The 12,000-nt window shown below is 45.5% G+C and overlaps 1 protein-coding gene across 13 annotated transcripts in view; it reads right to left on the reverse strand.

Moving 5' to 3' along the window:
• Gas7 (growth arrest specific 7) overlaps positions 1 to 12,000 on the reverse strand; it is a 228,466-nt gene that overhangs the window by 80,482 nt on the left and 135,984 nt on the right. For 11 of the 13 annotated variants that reach the window (XM_004857526.4, XM_021238520.2, XM_087191827.1 and 8 more), the window contains exon 2: positions 4,857 to 4,977. In XM_004857526.4, the coding sequence (XP_004857583.1) occupies positions 4,857 to 4,977 (121 nt within the window). Of the gene's footprint in view, positions 1 to 4,856; positions 4,978 to 10,956; positions 11,123 to 12,000 lie in introns of those variants that run through there. The other 2 variants (XM_021238519.2, XM_004857529.4) reach the window with 1 other exon arrangement.

The raw sequence follows: 12,000 nt of genomic DNA on the forward strand, positions 1-12,000 counted from the left end.
TCCTTGGCCCCTGCTTTACACTTTGTGTTACAGGACCATCTCCTGAGGGCTTGCCCTGGGCCATGTGCAGCTCTCTCATGAAGACATACACATTCTAGGCCAGCCCATGTGGCTGTGCAGGTTGATCACTACCCACTGGTGACCAGTCCAAGAGGGCAAGGAGGGTTAAAATTCATTCTGCCCTGGGGCCGGGGATTTAGCTCAGTGGCACTTTGCCTGCCTCGCAAACACAAGGTCCTGAGTTTGATCCCCAGTACCAAAAAAAGAAAATTCATTCTGCCCTCTTCATGCAGGGCCATGTACCCACAGGGCTCTCCAGGGTCCCATCTCTAGCCCAGGTATCCCTTAAAACCCAGATCCAGCCATCCAAACACACTCGGACCACTTCGCCCTGAATGCCCCTCAATGAGCCATACACTTAACATAGATTCATTTTCTTTATTCCAGACCTATTCCTCTCTGTCATGCAAGGCAGGAAGCTAGGTGAATCCAAGCTCTCCCCATCCCTGACCTGCCACATCCTGGCTGACAGATTCCACCTCCTCCCTCACAGCCACCGTTGCAGATTGGTGTTTGACCTCATTATTTCTCTTCTCATTGAGGCTGTCAGACTCATGCTCACTCAAATCGTTCACTGTGCTGCATGAGCAATCTTGCCACAATATCCTGATTGTGTCATGCCACTGCTCGGGAACTCTCCTTGGCTTCCCACTGTCCATGGGACAAAGACCTTGCTCCTCAATGTGCCTCAAGGAGCCTTTTGTAGGTCAGACCCCTAACTTTTTCTCATCTTTGTTTCCTATTCCTTTCTTTCTCCTATTGCTTTGCCCTTTGCTTGGGCTACAATTTGACTCAAACACCTGAATCAAGGTGTCCCTCCCCAAGATTTTTTTGATTATCAGATAAAGTTGCCTCATTTCTCCTTTGAGGGCCTAGATTTCCTTGCCAATCCTCACAATGCTTGTAGGTGTACACATTTCTCTGGCCCCATTAGAACTATTGTCTCTGAAAGCTGAGAAGACATCTTGTATGATTTTATGTGCCTGAAGCCCGGCATGGTGATTTGCACCATAACAATCCTCATTCATGAAATCCTAATAGGAAAGTAAGCAGATTAGCCGGAGCAAGGGGACACGATTGAAAAGCAGGCTTTCAAACGGTTATATTTGTATGTGGTGTATAAAAGAGGACAGAACACTTATGCCTAAGCACCTCTGGGAGAGAGATTAGGGATTATGGGAAGGATGACGAGAAGTTCAGGCAGCCCTCTGTATCTGTGGTTCCGCACTGGCAGCTTCTTTTACCACCTTGGAAGACTGAAAATGTTCTTGCATCTGCACTGAACATGTACAGGCTTTCTTTAGCTTGTCATTATTCCCTAAACAATACAGTATAACAACTATTTACACAGTATTGACATAGTATTAGCTATAACATGTAATGTAGAGATGTAGGAAAGCATACAGGAGGCTGTGCATGGGCCCTGTTAAATACCCTGCTATCTTATGTAAAGGACCTAGGCACCATCCAGGGGTCCTGAACCAATCCTCTACTGCTACTGAGAGTGACTGTAGTTGGAAGAAAGGTAGACAAAGGAGAAGAGAGGAATGGACCTCAGTGGCTTCTAACAGTGAGCAGTGGGTCTGGTGTGTGCTTGAGCTGCTGCCAGGGGAGAGGGAGGGACAGGGCTTCAGCATGAAGTGCATGCATGAGAGAGCCAAGAGTCAGGGCGGAAAGGGGGGCACAGCTGGCCCCCAGTGAGGCACTAACTCAGATGCCTTCCAGATCAAAAAGGAAGAAGGCAGGTCTGAGGAGAATGAGTGGCTGCTCCAATAGGGATTTTCCTGCAGAAAGCAGTCAGATTCCAAAAGGGCAAAACAAGAATTCCAAAGGAAAGTCAGAAAAACAGCTGCGTCCTCCTCCCTTAGGTGCAGAGCAAAATCCTTAACATGATGTTCGAGGCCAGCACAGTGACTGACTCTCTGCTGTTACTGAGGAGCTTCCCATCCCTAGCCCTTCATTCTTCCCATCCCAGCCGAAAGGTGCCCCCTCCACCAGGAAGCTCCTGAAACCCCCAAGGGTCTCTCTGTGACATATTCATCAAATACCCCAGACTTCTCCTTCATTGCCCTTCTCAAGATTTTAAGCACATGGGTGTTAATTTAAAAATCTGTTTTAACTATAAGAAAATCAGCAACTGGAGTTCAGGGACACTCCAGCTGGTTCATATCTGAGGCTTAATAACTGTGTAGTGAATGAATGATGATGCTGGGCATGGTGGCACATGCTTGTAATCTCAGCACTTGGGAGAGGCTGAGGCAGGAGGATCACCAGAAGTTCAAGGCCAGCCTGAATGACATAGTGAGACCCTGTCTCAGAAAACCAACAAACAAAAAAAGAATGAATGATGACTCAGTCAATTGAGTAGATATATAACCAATAAAACAACTACATGATGAATGAAACTGGCATGTATCATGTAGAACGCAAGACAAGGAAGCAGGATTACCCCCAGTGGAAAAGGGAAAGTGGGGGAGGGTAAGTAGAGCCAGTCCTACTGGAGACTGACAGACTACCTTGCAAATGAGATGGGTCAACCCTGCCTACCCCCTATTATCATAAGGTTCATGAATCTGTAAACTAAAATCATCTTTCACATTTTGATATACTTTATTTATTTATTTATTTGGCGCTGGGGATTGAACCCAGGGCCCTTCACATACTAAGCATATATTCTGCCACTATACCATATCTCCAGCCTCTACCTTTTGCATTTTTAAATGGCTGCAAAAGAATCAAAAGAAGAATGACACTGTATAGCACATAAATGGTATCTGAAATTCACATCCAGCATCTATATATAAAGTTTTAATGGACAAAACTGTACTTACAGCTTATATACCATCTAGGGCAGCTTTTTGGCTGCAACTGTAAAGTGGAATAGCTGTGACAAAGACATGTGACCTCCAAACCTAAAATATTCACTCCTAGGTCCTTTAGAGAAAGTCAGTCTCCCTGTGGCCTGGAACATCACTGGGATCTCTGTATCCCAGAGCCTATAGAAAGGTTCTGAGCCAGTGGCTGATGCTAAAGTCCAAGTCCCAGGAAAAAAACCTCCCACACACTGTATGTTGATATAAAATGTGACTTAAGAATTCATTAACAAGGAGAGTGCTTGTTATTAGTGGTAGCCCACTCATGGAATCCACTATCATCTATTATGCGACCATTAGAAATGAGTTAAGTGGAAATGTACAAAGTAGAAAAAGATATCTCTAATACCTTGTCGAAATAATTTAAAATACAACATGGATAATATTCCTCAATTTATTGTTTTTAAAGTAAGCATATACATGTTTAGAAGGTGACAGAATATAAATATCTGGAAGGATATATGTGATAAGTACCTCTGGGAAAAGAACCAGGGACTTTTCATTCATTCATTCATTCATTCATTCATTCATTCATGGTACAGGGGATGGAACCCCGGGTCTCATGCATGCTAGGCAAGTCTTTACCACCAAATTCTGCATTGTTCCTTCAGATGGGGAACTATGTACAAACACACGCTCCTCTGAAACTTCGGGTCTCAGTAATAGGACAAAGCTGCTCTTGTGTTTGTTTTGAGGAAGTGTGCAATTAGGACAGTTAAAAACAGTCCTACTTCCCTTTTCCTAGAAACACCAGTCACCTCTTCAAGTAGAACACTCCAGTTGAGCCTGCAGAAGGTCGGGTGCCAGGAGGTCTGAATAAACCCGCCACCCAGAATGGCAGCTGTCAGCTGTCAGTGTCTTCCTCTAAACAACAGCTGGCTCTCCTGCCCCCAGGACGCCTCTCCCTAGCGCAGGATCATAACCCTAACCCATGTTAATGATCCTCCACCCCAGGAGACAAGCGGTGGCCATGAACTCAAGAGGGGACAGACCAGAGAACTGAGAAGCCAAGGCTGGGCCAACAGGTGGATCTGGGTACACCTTCTGTTCCACTTCGGCTGCATGCCTAAGATCCCTATTAAATCTAACTGTCCTGTGCTGCTTTTCTTGGTCCTTTCACGGTAAAGTCCTTGGGGGTCACGGAGGTCAAGACACAGTGCTCCTAGCTGGTCTGCTCTGCGCTGTCTTGCCCATGACCAAGCCTGAACAGCCCTGCTCACCTTGGGACAGATTGCCAAGACTGCACAACCTTTTCCAAACCAATTCCAGTCCATATATGGGATCCTGGAGTTGTTTGGAAGGCCCAGGAAATCTATAATAATTGGGGCACAGAGGTGCAGTCCTACTCAGCTCAGAAATGCTCATGGACTCTCTGCCATCTGCTGGGATAAATAATCCACCCGTAGACCCAGCACTTCCTAAAGGACATTCTGAGAAATGCCAGCTGGTGAGATACATCAGGAGAATGAAAAAGTACAATTAGGGAAACCACTCATTTGTACTCTCTCCTTTGGAACATCAGTATCATTAGGACATTCAGAATACCAAGAAAATACACAGTCACTCCTGTTTAACTTGATCTAAATTAGCTTTGAAATCCCCGTGGAAAGCTTTCAAGGTCCTGTTTGAAAAATACAACCCCAAACCCCGAGATCGGGTTCAACGAAGGTGCCCAGGGAGGATATGAGGTTCCAGGGATGACATGAACCTTGAAAAGAAGGCTTCCTTTTTGAGGACTTTTCCAGAACTGCAGACCCAGGCTCAGACCCCTACCACCCAGCACTGCAGGGCCAAGAGCGTTAGCATAGATTGATCAAGAAAAAATTATAAAACCAGGGAGAGGAGGTGGAAGAGGACACGCGCCTCTCTAGAGACACAGACACCTGAAGGCTGCTGCAGGCTGTGCCCCCAAGTAGGACTTACCATTGGTGGTCGTGTTGACATAGTAACGCCGGCCTTGAGGAGACAAGTAGCTTTGCCAGCCAGGTGGGAGGATGACGGTCTGGCTTTCCTCTCCTGGTGGAGGGGGGACCATTCCAGGCTTCTGTTGGAGAGGAAAGAAAAGGTCACACACGTTTGACATTTTTTGCAACTGTTTTTAAACCAGAAAAGTCAGAGGGTGGTGAAGTCACCCTGAAATTGTTTAGTGGTGAGGACAGCATGGTTCCCTGGGGAGGAAGGTCACAGGCAACGTACATGTGCTTTCAGGGGCGACATGAACATGTGATATGAAGAGTGCTTGCTTTTACAAAAGCCCCTGGCAGAAGGGACAGTTCCATCACAGCATAGAGGGAAAAGCCAGGCAACTAACAGAGCTGGGCTTTCTCCTCTTCACACCTCTCACAAATCAACCATAGGGGTACTGAACTTGCCAGGGGTCCTATCACTCCATGAGCTCCTGCTGTGGAATCTGTGGCCTGGAATTCACAGAACCACTGAGTGTTGCAGCACACAAAGCCCTAAGCCTGCTGTGCAAACCTAGCAGAGGTAATTAATGCAAGTCATAGCAGCCCAAGATGTAAAACGTTCGGTAGTAACAGAGATAAGCCATGAAGAACTGGATGGGGCTCTTCTTACCAAGTATCCAAAACATGCTGGCAAAGAGAATTGGGATTCTGAGACAAAGAAGATACTGAGTTTCCAGTGTATGCAGTTATATACAGTTTGAATCTTCTAACCATCCACAGTATTTACATTCTTAAAAAATAGTAAGAAAAATATATATGTCAGAAAAACTATATATGGAGTAGATAAATATCTGCAATCCCCTGGTGGTAGAATTATCACTAATTTTTATTCTTTCTACTTATCTGTTCCATCTAAATTTTCTCAAACACAAAAACAAAACTTTTTAGCTAAAGAACATTTAGAAGTGGGCTAGGGATTTAGCTCAGTGGTTCCGTCGCTTGCCTTGCAAGCGCAAGGACCCGAGTTCGATCCCTGGTACCAAAAAAAACAAAACAAAACAAAAAAAGAACATTTAGAAGTAAGGACAGAGGGTCTAAAATGAGCCCACATGATTATCATGCCTTTTGAAGAAAGGAAATTTATGAAAATAAGAATCTGAATCACAAGATCAAGGTGGGAGCCTATTCAGGAACATAAAGGTCACTGGCTCCCCAACGTCCTTAGCATCTCCTAGCCAGGCCCACAGGTGTGGGTTTTTTTTTTTTTGCCACTGATGACCACTGCTTAGGAAAATAGCATAAGGGAGCGGTGGGAACAAGAGCTCACAGGCAGCTTTCCTGCCTGGTAAAGGCTGAAACACCAAGAGTCCCTGCTTCCTGCAGTGGTCTGCATGCCATCAGGTGTGGCAAGTAATGTGCTATCAGTAAATCCTAGCTGCTTCTGGGATTTTGAGTAAGCACAGCCTCCCTCTCGCCCTTTGTGTAGCTACTGTGTAGGTTTCACTATGAGTTTTTACAACTTAATTGAAAGCTTGTCCTGTGTCCTGGATGTCTCTGGCTTCCACACCTGTATCCACAAGCCCGCGGCACCTCGGTGATTCCACACGGAAGGTCATTTTCTAAACAAGACAGTAAGGTGCACAGCATCAGGGTCAAAAGCAGTGTGGTGTCCTGCCAGGCCGCCCTCCTCAGAACCACATGTCCATTATGCACAAGCTCACACCCGAGCAGGTTTTCCTGGGCCTCCACACCCACCTATAACCTCTTCAGGACTGGAAGACAGCCAGAACACATGTAAGACAAGTAGGCTAAAGAGGAGCAAAGTAAATGTGTGTGTGAATTACCCACGTACAGCAGATATATATTTTGGCCAGGGGGATTGGGAGTAAAGCAGGCATAGGAGGACCATGGGGCTTAAGAATGAATGTTTGCCTACAAAGATAACTTTCTAGAACCAGAGGGGTATGATGCCAGGTTCTCTTTCCTTGAGTCTAATATTACAAAGCACCCAAAAAGGAAAAGCCTTATTGGTGCTTGTCCCAATAACTGGGGAGAAAATAGGGAATTGTTACAGGGGATTAAACAAAGTTCAGAAACAACTGTGGCCAGGAATGGGTCCCAGAGAGAGGGACCACAGAGGCAGAGTAAAAACAGCTCTCAGACCTCAGGCTGAAAATGCCTCAGTGCCAAGCCTAACAGGGTCACGTGGTAACCACATAACCTTAGGTGAATGACTCAGCCAGGCTATTTCCGCATCTACAAAATCAAAGATGCTAATGTCAGCCCACTTACAAAAGCTGCTAGTAAGATAAACATTCGCACACTGGAAACCTAGCAAAGGGCTGATGTCAGGAGTGGCCAATCAGTGGAGGCTCCCATAGGAGGGGGGCAGAGTGGGACTGGGCTTCCCCCAGGCTCTGCCTTCTGAGGTCTGAAGCTGGGGTGAGCACACCCAGCCTCACCTTCATCAAGTATAAGATGTTGCCACCAACAGTTGTTTTTCTGAGGTTTCTGTTTCCAAGACTACTGGGGAAACACCTGCAAGAGCGGTTAACACTTGAAGGTGCTAGCCAACATGTTCTACAGAGAAGGGTGGACAATAAGTAGACCAGAGAGCAAGCAGACCCATCCTTCTGACCCTCCTCCAAAAGAGAAATATGGTGACTGTCCCTTCTTTTCAGGCGTATAGTGCTCTTCTCTTTACAATGGCCCTGATTAATTATCCAAGTAGCCCTGTGAGTTCAGAAGAAGGCCCAGTCTACATGTGGGGCATGGATGACCAAGGAGGTCATCCCTTGACTAGGAAATCTTTCAGGGAAGGCATCCTGGATGTAGAGCCAGGGAAGACCCAGAGGTGACAAAAGAAGGCAGGAGGCACCCAGGCCAAACGTACTTATTTCCTAATTCAGCAACATGGCACAGGTGGTGTCCATCCCACCACACAGCCACAGGTCCTCCCCCGTCTACCAGCTGACTGCACTCCCTTTATCAACAGAGACAGCTGCTGTCCCTTTACCTTCTCTTTTCTTAGGAAGAAGTTCCTCTTGGGCCGGGGATTTAGCTCAGTGGTTTCACTGCCTGCTGCGCAAGTGCAAGGACCCAAGTTCAATCCCCGGCACCCCCAACAAAAACGAAGTTCCTCTTGTTGGCTGACCTCACACAAATCAAGAGTCAAAAGACATGGAGACACTAGGATATGCAGCCAAATTTGATACCACAACAAAAACTCAGACACTAGTTTCATAGCAACTCATGCTAGGTTCATAGCAACATTATTCATAATGGCCCCAAAGTGAAAACAACCCCCAGTGTATATCCATGGATGACTGGAGAAACAAAATGTGGTATAGCCACTCAATGGAATATTACTTAGAAATGAAAAGAAATAGAGTGCTATGCACTTGATAATATAGATGCTCCTTTAAAGGTGCACGATTGTAATTAAAAGAATTCAAACAAAAAATGCCACTTGTCACATAATTCCATTTATATGAAAAGTCCAAAACAGGCAAAGGCCTAGAGGCATAAATAGATTAGTGGTTGCCAAGGACTTGGGGGAGAGAAGTATGGAGTGCAGGATTTTTTTCTAGGGGTTATGAAAATATTCAGAACTAGATAGTGACCATGGTTGTATAATATTATGAGTGCGTGAAAGTCCTGGGTGATAAATTTTAGGTTTATTTTATCACAGTAAAAAAAATTTATTTTTTGGTACCGGGGATCGAACTCGGGACCTTGCACTTGTGAGGCAGGTGACAGAACCACTGAGCTAAATCTCTGGCCCATAAAAATATTTTTTTAAAGATACACAGTAAAGGGAGAAGTTAGGCTACAGCACCTACCAACCCTCATTTAAAAGCTCCAAAGCACCAATGTTACCTTGGTCTTTGTGACCATGGAGGTCAAGAGCAGTCAGCCTTCTGCAAGAGCTGCCCAAAGCTATCAAAAGAATACTGTGTGGGTAACCACCCAGTAATTAAGGTCTCTCCTCACTTCTTCATCTAATTGATTTCCTCCCAAGTTCAATCCTTTCCTTCCCTCCCTCATCTCTGTGGCTTCTCACGTTCAATTTTCAGCTCTTTTGCTTGAGAATAAAAATGAGAAGCACAGGTGACATAGTCAGGCGCCTGGGTGGCCCTACCTAGAAAGAACAAAACCAGAGGTAATAGGGTGGGGTCAGGGAGATGAAGGTAGTTTCCTCTGACTCAGAGTTTCTGAACCTAATGCACAGACATCTTTGGAAATTATAAAAGTGTGCCTCTTCCTCTGGAAGGAGTCATTGCTGGGCCAAGCACAAGGCTGGGATTCAGTCTCTCCCATTCTGCCCTCATTTTTTTTTTTTTTTTGGTGGTACCAGGGACCGGACTCAGGACCTTGTGCTTTGCAGCACCACTGTGCTACATCCCCAGCCCACTGCCCTCATTTTTTCAGTCAACAATCCTCTCAACTATGTATATATGAAAGCCCAAGAATATTGGAAAATTTATCAATAGTCTGCACCACCCCTCAAAATTGGTACAAGGGTCATTCATGTTGGAGAATGTATCATTACATCATTTTTAAAATTTGAGTAATATTTCATTGCTTGAATAAACAAATAAGTATCATATTTTGTTCATCCATTCATCCATCGACAGGGATTTGGTTTGTTTCCTTTTTTGGACATTATGAGTAATGTTGCTATCAACAATTGCATCCAAGTTTTTATATCTTACCTTACTTCATGTGGAATATCAAGAGGTTCCTAGACCATTTCAAACTAGTCTAGTAGGTTCTCCAGAATGATCTGAGCTCAGATCCCATTTCTACCCAACAATGGCTTTTATCAGTAACCAAATGTCTATAGTGCACTGGGCCTGGGCTGGATACTTCACATAGTTACCTAATCTTTACAATCAGCCTGTCTCCTAGATGGCATTTATTCCGATTTTAAACTGAGGAATCTTATAGTTTGAAGGCTTAATAACTTGCCCAGCACTGTGCAGCTAGTTAAATGGTAAAACTGAACTACTATAAAATGTTACCTTTGTGCTGGAGGTATAGCTCAGTGGCAGAGCATGTGCTTAGCACACAAGAGGCCCTGAGATCAATCCCTAGCACCACAGGCAAAGAAATCGTTGCTTTGTTCTAGATTTCTATCCAGTTACCTAAAGCACCTTGGCCCATCTTCCGCAGCTCTCCCCAGCTCTATTTCTTCACCTGAACTATCCAAGATCCAGCTCTGACCCAAGGAGGGTGACCATCCAGGCCTGATTCTCCTGCCTGTCTTCACAGTCCCCAAGTGAGCATATGGCTTCCCAGGAGATATGCAAAAATATCACCACCCTCATCCAAGCCGTCACGTTTCCCAGCTGTAGGCTGACTTCCTTGTCTCCTTATTTAAAACAGAATAACCCTCCCCCCAATATTCCTCTTAATGGTAGTTATTGATTCACCCTGGAATAAAAGGAAACAGGTAAGCAAGGGAAGTCACCCCAAGATTAAAAAGAAATGCCCTGTTGTGAGTGTGCTTGGTGGTAGAGTGCTTCCCTATCATGCATAATGTCCTGAGTTCAATCTCCAGCACCAAAAACAACAAACCACAAAATACAAAAACAAAAAAACCCATCAATAAGGCAAACAAAAACGCCCTTACAGCAATGTTTCCTGAAGTGTGCCTATACGGGACATCAGTCACCTGGCATGTGAGCTAATTACACATTCCTGGATCCAGACTCACCGGCACATCAACCTGGGGTCTGAGAGTCTCCATTTCTAGCATGTATCCTGGGTGAATCCTATAGTCTGGTGCTACTCAGGTGCAGCGATTAGCAGAAGCAACTGAGAGAAAACATTGCCTCTCAAATGGAAACTGAGAGGGAACATAAAATTTTAACAAGTGCAATTTGTAAAAAGATAATGTTAAGCTGCACAGTTACTTATTAAAGAAAAGGATACCATCTCTTAACCCCGAGCCCTTTAAACAGACTATTTTAAGAACAACTCCAGAGTACATCTGCAGCCTCTAGGCAGTACCGACCCCTACACTCAGATCCCACAGCCTCCACCACTCCTCAAGTTCATCCTGGGACACCACCTCCACCTGTGGGATGCTTCTGGGAGCACCTGCCTCTTACCTTCTGAAGCAGTGAGCAAACGCTACTTGCAGGTGTTACCCGGCAGTCGTAAGACCCTTGATTTAGCAGCCAGATCAGAGAGTTTTAAGGACCCTCATTCTTCATGTTCTCACACCCCAAACCCAGCAGCAATAGGAGCTCTAAAGAAAGGCATATCCACAGGGCTCGGCACCCCCTCTCCCCCCACATCCAGATCTATATATAACATCTCTGAAGTTGTCAGCCTAACGAGCCACTTTCTGGCAGACCCGTTGCCATGACAATGACTGCTAATGAGCCCAGTGATGTGATTGGCACTGCTTGAAGGCTCCTCCACAAAGGACTCTCCAGCACCTTCCCTCTTCCCCAACCACATGGCCAGCTGGGCACCCAGAAGTAGCCAGGGCATGGTAAGGTGTGCCTGGAGGGCCTCGGTCCCTTGGAACTGGTCCATTATCCGTGTGCCCTAAGTAGTCCTGGACACAATGGCCAGAAGTGGTCTTTACTGCTGCTTCTGCTCTGCACTTGACAAGAGTGACATGATCACAAGGGGCAACCATGAAGATCAAGATGAAGCTGGGATGGAGGCTGGGGATTCACTTCCATCTTCTGCCTTCATGATGGACACTTTTTTAGGTTGGGCAGGACTCCTACACAGAGTGGGACTCTTATGCAGTGTGTTGCCTCCCACAAGGAGGATGTGACCAGGTTCAGAGTCTGTATCTACAAGAATGCTAGCCACTTTTCCTTTGTCTCAAAGGTGAAAGTACTGTCTCTCCAGTTCTGGAAGCCTTCTTATCTGTTCAAAGATTTCGACTCATAAGAAATAGCTAGGAAGTGTGGCACCCCTGGCAGTGGCACAGTACATTCTGAGGAGTGTAGTCTTCATGGGAAGCTGCATAAAAAACATGGAGACTCTGGTGTTGTCTTCATGCTCTTCTGAAAGTCAGAGATCCAGAGACTCATCAGTAGCAGGGTGTGAGAGGAGAGGGAAGAGGAGGAGAGAAACAGACTATAAGATACAGGAAGGCAGGGCCACATCCTTCTTGTTCATACTTTAGTCTC

Source organism: Heterocephalus glaber, unplaced genomic scaffold (assembly GCF_053883595.1).
Source record: "Heterocephalus glaber isolate CG9 unplaced genomic scaffold, H.glaber_assembly_v1.0 deba00001564, whole genome shotgun sequence".
Taxonomy (NCBI): Eukaryota; Metazoa; Chordata; class Mammalia; order Rodentia; family Bathyergidae; genus Heterocephalus; species Heterocephalus glaber.